Below are 17,006 nucleotides of genomic sequence, written 5' to 3'. Positions count from 1 at the left end.
CTTTACACTGAGCCACCTGGAAAGCCCCATAATGTGGTATAGGAGAGAAAGATTTTCTCCAGCAAATATTTTACTTTTCCTTTTTTAAGAGTGTTCTATAAAGCAGACACTGGAGTTAGAATAGCTTTCTCAAAGGATGCGATTTCAGGTGATAGTTAAAAAACAATATTATAGAAAAATTAATTTTTTCCCAAATTGATGAATTAAAAATCATTATATTTTCTAAAGATCTCTTGAAGAAAACCACTTTTGATGCCCTAACAATGTTAGGGCAAGTTTTCACAAATGACTAATAAAATATAGGATGATTCCTTTGTAGTCATACCTGATTTTTACAGTCTTAGTATACAGATAAAGTAATACTAATTTAATAATATTCTGACTGAATTTTCTAGGATGACAGTAATTACAATATGTAACTGAAAACACTGGAAAATGTATATATTTGTGTCTGTCTGCATTATCATCATCATTATCCAACTATCAATTAATCTATGGTTTATTTTTGGTAGTAAAAGGAAAAGCTCAGCAACATATTTGGAGTCAAGATATGAATTCTTGGGTTGTTAATTGTCTCCTCTGCAAATACGGCATTACTCTCAGTTACACTTTTTCCATTTACTAAATATGTACTTGAAATGTGTATCTTCATGCAACAAAAAATTTTTTTCTATAATGACCCAGCAGATGGTGCTATTCTGCAATAAACAGCTTGGATTTTGTCAATAAAGTGCTAAGACCTTTTTTTTTTTTTTTTTTTAACAATTTTAAAAGTGTTTTACTGCTTACCTTGTGCTGCAACTTTTATTGTCCCTTGTTTGGTTTCTGGGGCTTTGCTAGGCTCTTATGAATAAAAAGAGAAATAAATTACCATGAGATACTATTTGAGAAAGATATGTAACAACAAAAAAAGGAAAATTATAAAAACAAACATAAAAACACTGAGGAGGGAGGAGGGAGGCAGGTTCAGGATGGGGAACACATGTATACTTGTGGCGGATTCATTTCAATATTTGGCAAAACCAATACAATAGTGTAAAGTTTAAAAATAAAATAAAATTTAAAAAAATAAATAAAAATAAAAATAAAAATAAAATACAGGCATACCTCAAAACAAAACAAAACAAAAAAGACAAGCTTTTAGTTTTACTAATCTTTGCTACTGTTTTTTTTTTTTCATTTCTTTTTCATTACATAAAGGAAATAAAACTAAAAGCATAAATACAAAAAAACCCCACAAAACAGTGTCCTTGGCATTCAAAATTTTTGTTAAGAAATGAACACAATTATTAGGAGAAGTGCTCAGAGTTAGGCTTACTAAGACAAAAATAAATATACCAAATAAAAGAATAAAATAAAGTTCCCCAAAACTGTTTTGCTTCACTGTTAACTGACCATAGGATACTTTGCACTTGCTTTAGCACCTGATTTTGAAACTCTCAGAATTCTTTCCATATTGTTTCTGTATTATTAGCCCTTTGAAATGCATGGAGCATTTAGACATAAATAAAGTGGCTCATTGAAGGTCACTGTGTGACTGACTAAAGCCCAGGAAAATCAAATTCCAGCACCAGCCTTTGACTGAATATTTCATTCCCTGTACAACTGTGGTGCCCATAAACATAACCATGGCCCTGGGCAACAATATGTGTTGTGAGAGAATCAGCAAGTTTCATTTTGAATTTTTCCTCCTTCTTGTCTTAGGGGATTTGGTTGTTTTTGTTTGTTTGTTTTTTCTATTTGTTCAGAATGTTCTCTTGAAAGAAACAAGAGTATCAAAAAACCCCTCCACTTGTAAATAATTGAATATATTATTTGAGTAATTAGCATAAAAATAAAGGAGAAATAAAGATTTTAAAAAGGAATGGATCATTGCACACTTCACTAATTGTTCATGATTGTCTTTACTGCATTTTCAATACTTGAATTCTCATTGAACAACATGGGAAGGAAGATTTAGTCATTTGTTTCAGATATTAATCTTTATATGTTCATTTACCACATATTTATTTAGGATCCATTATTTTTATGTACTAAGCTAGGTATAAATGCAGTAATTGATATACACACATATTCAGCCTTTCATTTAATTGTCATCAAATGTTGATTACAGATTGTTTAATATTACAATTCTATTTAGAGTTAGAAAATAACAAGACTGCATTTGAATAACTTGGCCAAGAATCAAGCAAAGAATCCATGTTTCTTTGGCCAAAATTGAAGAGGTTTAATTTTAATTTATGCTTTACCTCAAGATAATTATTTATCTGTATTGTAATCATAGTTATGAAAATGGTAAATTTTCATTCTGTTTTTATATAAAATAAATATTTTTGATCCACATATATGGTTTACATTATAACTAAATTTACTTCTTTAGACAAAATATATTTTGCCAAAATTAAATTCCTAGTCCATTCTACCTATGATCTCTTTATTATTAATTTGTTTTTACCTGGAAGAAAACTCCATGCAGCTATCATGTTAGTGCTATCTTTATCACATCTAGATTAGATGATCTCAAATCAGAATTAAGATTTATATTTAGATAGTGCAGATTCCTTAGTGGCTCAGATGGTAAAGAGTCTGTCTGCAAATCAGGAGACCAGGGTTCAATCCCTGGGTTGGCAAGATCCCCTGGAAAAGGAAATGGCAACCCACTCCAGTATTCTTGCCTGGAGAATTCCATGGACAGAGGAACCTGATGGGCTACAGTCCATGTGGTCGCAAAGAGTCGGATACGACTGAGCAACTGAACTGAACTGAACTGAATTCCTCAACCTTATAAGTAGCATTTAGTGGTGACTTAATAAATAATTGGTGAATGAAAAGGTAGATAAAAGGATAAAATAATACATAAGAAAGAGCGTTAAAAAAAAATGATCAGCATCTAGACTGCCTAGGTGTTTTACTACTTAAAGATCTCAACATATCAGAATTGTGGAGTAGCTCTTAATTAAAAAACAAACTATTTAAAAACCACCGTCAAAGTACCTTAGCATTTTATAGTCAAATTTCCACCTATCTTTTCTTTATTTTTTAACTGTATTCTTAGATCACAGATCCTAAAGGATTTCTCCATGTCTAAGATTCTGTTAGACCACCTAGTATACCCAGTTGTGAATTATAGATAGCTTTTCTTAGGGCCTTATTAATAACTTTGCTCATTGATCATTCAACTCATCTCTCAGTCTCAGATCTGTTGAGGACACATACAGAGGTGCTAAGATTTGACATTTGCTTGTGTACAGCATTTCAGTTTTCAAAACCAAGGCTTTAGGAACAGGGTAACTCTGAGACCATAAAAGTACATTAAGAAGACCAGACTTCTTAAAACCCTGTAACAGTAAAAACAATTAAATCCTGACAGACAAGTTTTTGTTACATATAACTTTTTGGCCTCCTTTTGATTACTGCCAACTGCAAATGACACTAGCCTTTTACTAGTCAAAATTTCAGATATATACAAAATAAAGAAGGTATAGTAAACTCCATTCTCATTGGTATTCTCAACATTCATTCAAAAATTAAGTGATAGTCAGTCTTATTTCCTCTGTATTACTCACTACCTCTACTATACACATCCCAAATGAAAATTTTATTACATTTTTAAGTTTTTATTTGATAATTTTTATAGTTATACTTTGGAAATAAAATAGTGATTTAAACAAAAACCCAGAACAATGAGAAAATTCAACTGAAGTTTATAATAATTCTGAAATCCACAAATAATATATTGTAGTTCAAAATCAAAGACAGGATGGACATAGATGTAAGTGTAAGTGTAAGTCTCCTGGGAATATTTTAACAGGAAATTATCAAAATATTTATTGTACTTTGATAGTATTCCTAGCTTCCTGAAACATGTTGTGTTTATACAAATTGTTATGAATCAGATTAGGCAAATATTTTAGTGTCTTCTGATTGCTTATGCTTGAAACAATCATCTAACAAACTGAAAAAATACTGTGAGTCTGCAAACATTTTGTTAAGAAATCAATTTTGCATATAAGTCTAAATATTAGTTTATTATCACAAACTTTTCATCTACAGGTCTCTGTTTATACTCTGACTTCTTTCAATGTGACATGTGAATCCATTGAGCTCACAAATGTAGGATTCAAATGTAACTTTAACAGTAAATGTAGTTTTGTAAATTCAGTGACAGACACCTTTTTAAAAATGTTTCTAGTTGAAAACTGTAGGATTCAAATGTAGTATTTTTAAAATCTAATTATGAAAGTGACCAAAATTCCAGTTGACTGATTTTAAATGAGACATTACATTTAATAAATCATTTCATTTTCAAGATAACACAAAACTAACCTGAACGCCTTTTTTCTCTCTTCAATGATCCTGTATTATTTAGAAAGTGTTTTAATTTTAAATTTCAGAATTTTATTTTCACTAGCACATACTGTGGCCCTGATTACATTTGGGAAGTTGCAGAATTCACTATTTCAAACACATTTCTTTTTAATTTTCATAGATTAGGAAATATAGAAATTCTTTTTAAAGATATAAACTAAAAACATTTAAGGAACAAAAAATTTCCCTAGGATTCAAATTAAGACTCAACCTTTTATTAATTTTCTAAAAAGGACTAGAAACATTTTTTAAAACCTGTCTGTCACTAATTATGCAATAGTACAAGGCATTTAGACTGTTAGGTGAGAAAACTAAATATAGAAACGTCAAATGACTTTTCCACAAACCAGAAGAAAAATTAATATTTATTAGTTCAGAAGCGAAACAATATAAAAACCTCCTTGATCCTTCAAAAATAAACATCCTTTTCAAGTAATATACAAGAAACTAATGACAAATTATCTTGCAATTCAAGGAGCTGCTAAATGAATCTCTAAATTTTTATTTTCGAGTCTTATAAGATCCAGTATTATTTTTAGGTGTAGATACTCCCCAAGTAGAAAAAGGTTGGCAATTAAGCTAAAAGTTACTACACACTTAAGAACTCTTAAGCTAACTAAACCTCTTGTGCTTGTAGCTCCAGGAAAGCATACTTCAGGGGTATTGCACATTTCAGTATGATAATAACCCCACTGAGATGAAATTAATCATGAAGCAGCCTTCGGCCATCCTGTCTGACCATGGGGACTGAAGCCTGAAAGGTGGGCCTATTTGCTGCCAGATATGCAAATTGCAAAAGGTGCACAATGCAGAAACATGAATAATTTATCAAAATAATCTGTTATTGCTAGAGGTTAAAAATCTGAATAAACTGGCAGCATCGCTACAATAGGTAGCATAATTTAGCTAGACTATTTTTTTCCCAGAAAATCTTACCTGATTAAGCAATGTGTTTTGTAGGTTGTATTTGCCTTAGACTCTAAATAGCCTTTCATTTAGTAGCATAGCATTACTGAGTTTAAATCAGAGGAAAAAAAGATTCCTCAAGGTTTGCTAAAATATAGTCCTGATTTTTTTTTAATCTTTAAGAATACAGACTATGTTTTCCATAAAAAACATTAAGTATTTCTTAATTTGAAACAAATAATTTTGATGTTTGATTAAATTTAAGTGAAAATCTACCTACATTTTCTACATACACATGGGGTCAGATTTTTCCTTATTATTTGAAGAGAAGCAAGCTTAAGGAGAAAAGAAACTGGAAAATATCAGAGAGAATATTTACAATTAGAGAATCAGGCATTTCCTCTCAAGGCATCATGTAGCTCTCTGAATGTGTAAGAATGGCAGGTTTCTTAAACATTTAACAATTTAGAGTTGAAGATCAAGGTATAAATTTATTTAAACAATTAAAAGAAGGAAACCTGTTTTAATAGAAAGAGAAGATATGAATGAGACACAGATCAATTGGCCTTTCACTGTAAAATATATTTGGCATGTCGGGGCAAGGCTGGCTGGCTGATTCCATTTAGATCAAGATAAAGCCTCCTGCCATACAGCTAGTAAAACAGTGGAATGTGATACCATGGGAAGATGTGAGTCCCATTCCTGGGGATGCCAGATACATATCTATTTTAGAGAGGTCCTCAATGTATCTGCTTAAAGCAAAAAGGCAGTCCCAGATGATCACTCTAGGTCCCTTTCTACTTCTATAACACCTTTCTAAAATCAGTGACTATGAACAAAGTGAAGAGTATTTGAAAAAATTACCTATGTTATGTTTTGATGGCAAATCTCTTACTTTTATTATTGAGGCTTACCTTGGTAGTCCTCCTTTACAATCAAATAATGATCCTCTTTTCTTTGATCAAATCATAAAAGCAAATATTTTGACCAAGCACTTTGGACTAATTCTCTTAGAACAATTAGGACTCAAGTAGAAACTTGATTCTTTTATTGAAATAAATGTTATGATTTGGAAAAATTATTCTATTCCCAATATGAGTGAGCCACCCAAAATTGATTTTGGCTCTTTAAGCAAAATAAAACAACATTTTTAAAGAGTCAATAATTTATTCTAGCAAATAAACTATTTTATTCTCTCTATATATTATTACATAAACATATCAAGAAAACAAAATTTGTGACTGTTCAGTCATATTTTTCAGGTAAAGTTTGTCTTAAAAATTAAGATATGTGTTGGTAGATTCTCCATCCCATAACTTGTACATGGAATGGAGAGTGATTTCCTCACTAAGTGATATCATGGAGCATCATGATCTAAATTCAGCCCTTAAAACCACCAGCCCCTTATAACACAGGTAGCTAAACCCAGTGCTCTGTGACAACTCAGAGGGGTGGGTTGGGGTGCCAGGGCAGGACAGAAGTTCAAGAAGGAGGGGACACATGTATACTTATTCACACATGCTGTGTTGTGCAGAAACCAACACAACACTGTATACCAATTATCCACCAATGAAAAATAAAAAATTAAATCCATTCATTGATAATATTGTTCAACATGTCATGTTTCAACCTGTCAAAACCATTTTTGTTAGAAAAATAAATACATGTTTAATAATAAAAAATCACTAGCCCATATTGTTCTAATATTAGTAAACAGTGTCCATGAATATTACTACTCTGTTTTTCATTTTCTAGAAAATAAGAAATACACACATATCTCTTTTATCTCATTACCCAATCAGGGAATGCTATAAATAAACAGAATTGTTAAATGCAAATGTATCCATATGAAAATATATATATATGTATATATATATATACATATATATAAGTCGCTTCAGTCGTTTTAGACTCTGTGCGACCCCAAAGACGGCAGCCCACCAGGCTCCCCCGTCCCTGGGATTCTCCAGGCAAGAACACTGGAGTGGGTTGCCATTTCCTTCTCCAATGCATGAAAGTGAAAAGTGAAAGTGAGGTCGCTCAGTCGTGTCCGACTCGTAGCGACCCCATGGACTGCAGCCCACCAGGCTCCTCCGTCCATGGGATTTTCCAGGCAAGAGTACTGGAGTGGGGTGCCATTGCCTTCTCCTATATATGTGGATAGTGGAAGCAAAAACTGAGAGCAAAGACTGATTTATTTTTAAGTCTTTAACACAGTTCTTGGCACTAGAAGGCATCTAGTCAATGATTTTATATGGATACATGAATAATGATTAGGTGACAAGCTGTTTAAAAAAGGCATTGTTATATGCCTGAAATTCTAAACGAAATGGGTAGAAATATCCTAATAAAACTGCTCAGACTCACTGAGTCTTCTTTCCTCTACAATATTGCAGATGTCAAAATCTGAAGATATTATAATCTGCTTCAAAGAGAATCCATTTTTGTAAAAATGGCTAAGTTTATAAAATGCAGATCTATTACACTGAAAATCAGCATGATTTCCAAAAAGAAGAATCCTTAATAGAGAGTCCTAAATCAAGCAATCTAAAGAAGAATTAAGTTATATTTTTAAAGAAACACTTTCAGCTGAACTTTGTCCTCATGTTTAACAGACAGTTTACGGTTGAACAACTTCCAATTTGATATTAAATGAGAAAACCTTTCTCCAAGTAATTACTGAGTTCTATTACTCATTCTTGCTTCCATATTTATTGCACTGGGGACAGGGACCATAATACTCACTGTAAGGACTAGTTCCACCCCTAGTCTGGTTAGGGATACTGTATAAAAAACGCTAAATGAAAAATATAGTAATCTGAGTTCTGGATATGGGTAATTTTTAAGGAGGCAGGAAATAGGTAAGGCTTGAAGGAAAGTACAGAGTCACAGGGGTAAGGAAAGAATAGTTACAAATTGAGTGACTGATTCAGTACTCCTGTGGATTGTGGATCAATCTGTCTGGGGCAGAAGAGTCTCCTTTGTGTTAATGAGAAGTAAAAATAAAAGTTTTCAATTCTCTAAAAGTAAATTATGGTCAAAATAATAACCTTGAAATCTCAGTAAATGAGGTGTACTTTATTCTTACAACATTAAGACCTATTACATTTTTGGGCAAGGGAGTTTTATAGCAATGTTTTGAAGAGATAAGACTTTCTGTGATTGTCAGGAGAAAGGAAGCACAGGAGCCAGGTAAATTGTCACCAAAGTATTCTAGTTGCAAGATGATAATGTCTAAGACTAAGCAAGTGTTCATGGAGATGAAAGAAAATAAGAAGTCAGACATTTAACAGCCTTCTTTTTCTTTTTCTCTAGATGTGCCTGACATGTACTGAGGAGGAAAAAGAAGGCTGTTTATTAAAATATGACAGGTTTGGGCCCTGATAAACAGAACTGGTTTTAATATAATTTAATTGAAGTTCATAACACAAATAGATATTGCGTTTGAGATAATAGAGTAACTTCAAGTGAAAACACTGAGTAGACAATGGGAAAATATATGGCCTTTGAAGAGAGATGGAGATTTTCACATCATCTGCATAAAGGTTAAATTAACGTTATGAGAGTGAGAGTGAACAGTTTCTTCAATGGACAAACAGAAGGCCTCCAGTTACCTTGAGAAAAATGCTGGTTAATGAGGTATAAGAACAAATCAGAGGTTAATTTCAACAAGGTCAATGAAAGAGGATATTTAAAACGAGTAAATAAACCTCAGGATCAAATAAAAAGAGTTCATTTTTATGTCTAGAACATGATTTTGGAATTGGGATGCAAATAGCGGGGGGACTATTGTTTTATGCTGGTCATGGCCTATTGATAACCTTTGCTGTGTCGGGACAGGCCTTGATATTCTTAGTATGAGTGCAAGACACCTTCAGCAATAATCATCAGGAAACCACCGAAGGGTCAGAAACTACTTATCAGTCCCGGAAATTACATGACACAATCTGGGGGTCACAAAACAAGTTCTTGAGGGGAAAGAGAAGGAGAGAGAGAGAGGGTTAGCAAACCTGGAGCTCTGCCTTTGTTGGGGTCAAGGTTTTTCTGGGCTCACTGTTGATGAATATAAAACATAAGAGCAGGAATTTTTTTCTGGGAAAAAAAGTCTTGGGAAGAGGGAAAAACAAGTGGCCCAAATGATTGGTTATTGAAATAAACCAAGATCTCTAAAAAGAAAGAAAGAAAGAAGCCTGGAGTGTGGAAGTGGGCTGTGAGCCCAGAGCAAGGTACCACTCTGAGATAGCCATCTAGGAAGTGTTCGTTTATTTGAAGCGGATGGCTCAGAAACCAAAACTTAAGTCAGGCACTTACGCTAAAAAAAGGGAAAGCCAACTGTCAGGGCTTATACTATATCTGTCTTTAAGGGCTTAAGGTGGGCAGTGACCAAATCAAGGTGAAGCGTGTAAGTCATTTATTTGACAAATGTGGCAAAAAACCACAGGGGGGAAAAAAGTGGCTTGAAGGTAGCAGGAAAATCAAGCAAGCACTGTTTTCAAAATAAGGGACTCCTATTTTATTTGAAGAGAGCAGAGAAAAACTTGATGGAGGTAAAAATATTAAAAAGTCTGGGGGAATTTCCTGGCAGTCCAGTTAGGACTCCACACTCCCACTACAGAAGGCACAGGTTCCATACCTGGTCAGGGAACGAAGATATCATATGCCATGATGCAACCAATAAATGAATTTTAAAAAAAGTCTTGGAAGTGGGAAAGCTATTAAGGTGGCAAGATCCCATGATGTGAGAGAGGGCATAGTAAAATGCACAGGTGGACAGAAAGGCATCTCTTCCTCTGGAAATCAAAATTACCCTATTAAATGTGAATCAAGCCCAACTATTTCCTGCAAGGGCAATGTTGTGGTCAATTATGAGTACAAGGAAGACATCCAAATTCAAAATACATTCAATTTAACTGAAAATGGAATTTTATTAAATAAAGAAAAAATCTGAGATAAAAGAAGAAAAAAACCACTAGAGGGAATAATTGGAAAAATGTAAAAACAAGTAGCAAATAGTGATATAAAAGATGACAGTTGAGAGAAAAAATGGGAAAAATATTTGAGATTCAATTTATTATTCAAATGACTCAGATTTTCTAATGCATAAAATTTCATTATTAAACATTGTATATAAGTATTCTGATATATCAAGATGATAAGGCAATCTTTTTTTCTCTAAAACTAAAGAGGACTATTTGGCAAATAGTTAACAGATCTAATTAAGACAGAAAGTAATATTTGATTATTTTTTTCTATCTGATATAAAGATTTTAATCTTATCCTTCAGCCTTTACTAACACTGATAAAGAGCAAAATACTTCGAAGAAATGACACCTAATTTTTCAAGCGATGTATTATGATAGATGCCACATGTTTGAGGTTTTTCCTCTAATCTATTATGTAAAGTACGCGATTAATTATTTGTTTAAACATGAAGGTGATTTTATTTGCTTTTTGTTATCTCTGGGATGCTTGGGAAAATATGCACTACACATTTAGGATGAAATGTCACTGCAAGAATCATAGATAATCATCTATATTTATTCCTAATTTTAGAGATTGAGGATTTATTGTAATTCATGATGATCTGTTCTTTAGCGCACATTTGTGTCAGAGCTCTAAGAGCTCAAATGCTGTAACTAGCAGTTCACACATGATTAATCCAGAGAAATAAATGGGCTTCACATTGTTGTCCTCCCTGGAAGGATATTTCACCACTTTGTGCTCTCCTTTCCATCAGTGTTGAAGGGAATTATGTACACCTCTCGGGAACAGTAGTTCCCAATGTCAAGGATGCAGATTTAAACTTAAATTGATACTTAAAAGGAAGCCTACAGGTTCTCTTAACAGTAAAATGACAAGCTGAGGTTACTGAGGATTGACATTGCTCTGAAGCCCACATTTTCACATATTGTAGCAAATGTACTGCTTTCCCTGGGGACCAGCCAATGAAGCATAATGGGTTACTTTAGCAGCCGGTCTCTACCTTCAAATATTCAAAATCCATGCTCATATGCACAAATAAGGGAGTTAATATTCAATTACTGGAGCAAGATGCACAGAGGCATTTGAGAGCAAGTCAGTGAAAACACCTTCCCACATACTTTGGTAAAAGGCAGGGTATTAATCTTGTTCTAACAAATGATTAAACTGAAACCCACTCTTGGAGCTGTAAGCCTTCCAAAAAGCCCATCTCCAACACCCCATAGACGGACAGGATTCCACATGACCCATTTGATGGCAGGAGAAATTTTATAAACATGAACTACTATACACATCTGAGTTCGGAAGTCAAAGAAGAGTTCAAAAATCTATGTTAAGAATGAAATTACAATTGACTTTTTGTGGAGCATGAAATATTTTGAGGACTTTAACACTGACAAGAAATCTCAGAAGCAAGCAGAATAAGTTCCTGTATTATATGATGGGGCTGGAGGGAGAAGGTAAAAATTAAGGATGCATTAGATGCTAACATGTTAAATCCTCAGAGCTGAGATTTAGTAAATAATCAAATATCTCTAAAACAAGCTTAGATAGTGATGGAAAATTTTAGAAGTCAACCTGATTTCAAAAAAATCCCTGATAACATGGGAGACAAATTACTGGAAAATGCTATCACAGAAGGGTTGAACATTCCACCAATGGTCCCATATTAATGGCAATCCTCATATGTATGCAATGTGGGAGACCAGGGCTCCATCCCTGGGTTGGGAAGATCCCCTGGAGGAGAGCATGGCAATCCACTTCAGTATTCTTGCCTGGAGAATCCCCACAGACAGAGGAGCCTGGCGGGCTACAGTCCATGGGATCTCAAAGAGTCAGACACGACTGAGTGACTAAGCACAACATAACACATGTATCTAACCCAAAATTTCTAGCTCTAGAACCAGAGAACACTCAATAGATGACTAATACCAAGAAGGATGTTCTATCTCTTGAATAGTAGGCAGAAACTTAGTGTGGTACCTCAGTACTTTGTGCTGAAATGTTCAAAATATTGATTTATCTTTGCCCATACTTGACTCTCTATATCAGTCCTGGGAATATATGTCTACCCAAATTTCTAAAAATTTTATAGATTCTTCATCCATTAGTTATTGAATTTTCTAGAAGATCAGATAAACAAAAATATACAGATTAAAATCATAATCAGATATTTCTTAAACAAAGCAAAAAGCCAAAATAGAATAACAGAAAACAAAAAAATCAAAACCTATGAATATTCTGCATATTATATTCAACAAAGGTGTATTTCACAGACATCAATAATGTATGACACATTAAGTTCTAGAAAGTGCTCACCAAAATATTGTAAAGCTCACTTCTGTATTTGAATAAAATTTCAAATTTTTGTGCATCAGTAGAATTTCTAAAATCCTTTGCATAAATTATTTCACTTGATTTATGTCACAATCCTATCAGACAAGCAGGTAGGCCTATGCTAAGTCATAAACACTCTGATTCCTAGTCCAGCATGTTTTCAACATAGAAAGTCTTATCAACTCTTTTCATTTAATGTCATTGTTTCTTGGAGTTTTAAACTATAAAAATTAATATAAAGTTTAAAATGTTATAGTATATTTGTTGTATATTTTATATGTATACAATGAAGAGAAGATAATTTCTCATTTATCCTGCTATAAATCATCTTGATAGCCATATACAAACACAGGCAAATCTTTTAATACAAACAGTTCTGGCCTTAAAAAAATAACAATAGCAATACTAACAAGCAATTTCTATAGTACTTTATTGCTGTTGTTTAGTTGCTAAGCCATGTCTGACTCTTTTGTGACTCCCATGGACTGTAGCCCACCAAGCTCTTCTGTCCATGGGATTTCCCAGGCAAGAATACTGGAGTGGGTTGCCATTTCCTTCTCCAGGGGATCTTCCCAACCCAGGGATTGAACCCACATTTCCTGCCCTGGCAGGTGGGTTCTTTACCATTGAGCTGCCAGGAAACCCAGATAGCAATTTATAGAAAATCCTGTATTATTTGACTTAAACAAGAAATAAATGCATTATTTCATGTAACAAAAATAATAAAACAGAAGGCTGCCTTTTAATTACTTATCTTGTTGGGCATAAAATAGTGTCAATATTGCAATATCATGCTAAATTAGTGTATTGTTATTACAAGAATATTAATTGTACATGTGCCCCAATGTTCATTGTAGTGCTATTTACAATAGCCAGGTCATGGAAGCAAACTAAATGTCCATCAACAGAGGAATGGATAAAGATGATGTGGTATATTTATACAAGGAAATATTACTCAGCCATAAAAAGGAATGAAATTGGGTCATTTATAGAGACCTGGATGGACCTAGAAACTGTCATACAGAGTGAAATAAGTCATAAAGAGAAAAGCAAATATCATATAATATTATGCAGAATTTAGAAAAATGATACAGATGAACTTATTTGCAAAGCTGAAATAGAGACAGACATAGAGAACAAACGTGTGGATACCAAAGGGAGAAGGGCATGGTGGGATGAATTGAGAGATTGGGACTGACATATATACATTACTGTATAAAGCAGATAACTAATTAAAACCGACTGAATAGCACAGGGAACTCTACTCATTGCTCTGTGGTGAACCTAAATGGGAAGGAAATAAAAAAAAGAGGGGATATATATGCATATAGATGACTCACTTTGCTGTACAGCAGAAACTAACACAACACTATAATGTAACTATAGTAAAAACTAATTTTAAAAAGTTGAAAAAATAATATTAATTATAAATAAAACAATGATCTTGATAGAGGATAAATATATTTACCCCCAAATTCTTTATATTTAAAATAATCCTTACAAAAATATCCAAATAATGGCAGCAATTGTATTAACCAAAAATAGAAGAATAAGATCTAGTTCTACTACTTTTTAGTTAACTTTGGATTTATAATTTATTTACTTCTAATGAGTTTGGTTGCCTTCACATGAATTTAATCTTTGAATTGTTCCCAGAATTTTTCTTTTTAATCATTTAAAGTCTATAATATATTTTAGTGATTTTGAAGTCAGATCATTTAAAGAAAAATATTTTTAAATACAGATTTTTTTATATGTTAGAGGATTGTCGAAATAGTGAAACAAATTAATTTGGTCTAAGAAAAATCATTTCATATGATTTACATTCAGTGTTATAAACCACTGTCTCAGTTAAAAGGAGCTTGCTGGGCTTTAAAAAAGGAAGATAATCTTTGAGAGTCTCTCCTGAGATCTAACACTTAAGGAATATCTGAAAACAGAGCATGAGTTTCTCTTGTGTATTGATAAGAACAATGGTATCTTTGAATTCAATAAATGCCAAATAAAGAAATGTACAAAGAACACAGCATGCTATGCACACAAATGTTCAAAGTTATCCTACAAATAGGACCATATAGTTGATTTTAAATTAAAGTCTTAAAGAAGCAGTTCAGATATGAAATAGATCTGAAGGTAGTAATACATATATTAGATGTTTGAAGAATTTAAACTGTGGCATTCCTAATTCCATTCAAGCAGGCATTGGCATACTTTTTAAAAAAATTAAATTATGATTATTTCAGATGGCAGTTAACCCCTCTGTTCCTGATTATTCCTAAAGTCAAATCTGTGTACCCCTTTACACAAAAAAGAAAAAATGAAAAAGACACAGTCCTAAAAATAACATGTATTTGTTTCAATTACTTGAAAATTTTATACTAAGAATTTTAGTTTTAAAGTTATTTAGTTAACTTGACAACTTCTCAATGAAAGTGAAATCGCTCAGCTGTGTCCGACTCTTTGCAACTCCATGGACTGTAGTCCATAGAGTTCTCAGGGCAGAATACTGGAGTGGGTAGCCTTTCCCTTCTCTAGGGGAGCTTCCCAACCCAGGGATCAAACCCAGGTCTCTCACATTGCAGGCGGATTCTTTACCAGGTCAGCTACAAGGGAAGCCCAAGATTACTGAAGTGGGTAGCCTATCCCTTCTCCAGCCGATCTTTCTGACCGAGGAATTAAAGTGGGGTCTCCTGCACTGCAGGAAAGATTCTTTACCAACTGAGCTATCAGGGAAGCCCAATGGTATAGCATATATTTGGTGTGCAAATCTAATATTTAAATATCCTACACGCGATTGTTGTTGTTAATTAGTTGCTAAACTGTGTCTGACTCTTTTGCAACCCGATGGGCTGTAGCCTGCCAGGCTTCTCTGTCCATGGAATTTTCCAGACAAGAATACTGGAATATGTTGCCATTTCCTCTTCCAGGGGATCTTCCCGACCAACCTCAGGGCTCCTGTGTCTCCCACATTGGCAGGTGGGTTCTTTATCATTAGCACCACTTGGGAAGCAAATATCTCCTGGACACCATATTTGAATTATTCTATGCATCATATAGAGAGAGAAGGGTTATTACACTACAGAAATAAATTTTAAATTAATGGCATGTAACTTTTTATTTGCGTGTGTGTGTGTGTATGAAAGTCGTTCAGTCATGTCTGACTCTTTGCGACAATATGGACTGTAGCCCGCCAGGCTCCTTTGTCCCTGGAATTCCCCAGGCAAGAATACTGGGGTGAATTATCATTTCCTTCTCCAGGGGATCTTCCTGATCCAGGGATCAAACCTGGGTCTCCCGCATTGCAGGCAGATTCTTTACTGTCTGAACCATGAGGGAAGCCCCATACTACTAAATAATAAGTTAAATCACACAAAAATATATTTTTAGTTAAATAAGAGAGTCTAATAACATCAAAACTGATATAAGATTCTCAATAGATTTTCATCGTTTTCTAGTGTAGAAGAGGTGATATATACATTTATGAATTTATAGATTTTAGTCATCAATTATGGTAACAGTTATTATTTTAGTCAATATTCAGACATTATTTGTTCCCTTGATGAATTTGCATTATAACATGCTCCATAAATAGGATCAAACTTCTGCATAAATAATGTATAATTTGCATTTGCATGTCTTAATGAACGAAATACCAGAGATACATTTTTAAAAACAGGTTTACATGAGAAACTAAACACGAACATTAGGTAGTCACAGCAGACAGGTTAATCTTCAAAAGTGGATCATTGAATCAAAGCAGATACTGTATTTAATAGTCTGAAAAGGCACTTATGGCACATAGGGTATTATATATGGTTTTAAGAAACTTCTGGGCATTGTATTCACGGTTTAAAAGAGTCATATTTTCCACTAGACAAACATTAACCAAAAAAAAAAAAAAAACTGTTCACTATTATAAGTGAATCTTTCACTGGGAAGATGAAAACATTTGTGTGGAGTGATCATTAGGCTATATTGAGAGAGAGAGGAAAAAAAGAGAGAGAGAGAATGACGATATTTCTCCTTCACCTTAAATCATGCTGTAGAGCTATGGAAATCTTGGTATATGTCTTCTAAAATGGGGACTGAGGGGATAGAGATTCATGCACTTGCACCTGTCTGACACCTGGAAAAGTCTACGGTGAGACACTGCCCCTTGAGTGGTCCACAGCAGCAGAGCAAAGATGGTGATAAGGTAATAACAGCAGGTTGAGGAAATGGAAGGTTCTTAAGCAGCTAGCTACCAGAGGCCAGTCACAGTTATGGGACAACAATCAGGTTGCTCCAGTGCAGAGATTTCAAAGAATCCAAAATAGTATCTCGTGAGAGAAAGAATCAATTGGCTTTGGACATCTGCCACTAGGACAGAAGGCAGCAAAGCCGGGTATAACACTTGAGGCAGTGAGGTACAATCG

At 33.8% G+C, this 17,006-nt stretch overlaps 1 protein-coding gene across 50 annotated transcripts in view; it reads right to left on the bottom strand.

Moving 5' to 3' along the window:
* Window positions 1-17,006, bottom strand: part of TRDN (triadin) — a 415,022-nt gene that overhangs the window by 140,972 nt on the left and 257,044 nt on the right. For all 50 annotated transcript variants that reach the window (XM_070376309.1, XM_070376300.1, XM_070376303.1 and 47 more), the window contains one exon: window positions 790-843. In XM_070376309.1, coding sequence (XP_070232410.1) covers window positions 790-843 — 54 coding nt within the window. The remainder of the gene's footprint in view (window positions 1-789; window positions 844-17,006) is intronic.

Source organism: Bos mutus, chromosome 9 (genome assembly GCF_027580195.1).
Source record: "Bos mutus isolate GX-2022 chromosome 9, NWIPB_WYAK_1.1, whole genome shotgun sequence".
NCBI lineage: Eukaryota > Metazoa > Chordata > Mammalia > Artiodactyla > Bovidae > Bos > Bos mutus.
Note: the sequence above shows the minus strand (reverse complement) of the source record. Positions and strands in the feature narration are given on the sequence as shown.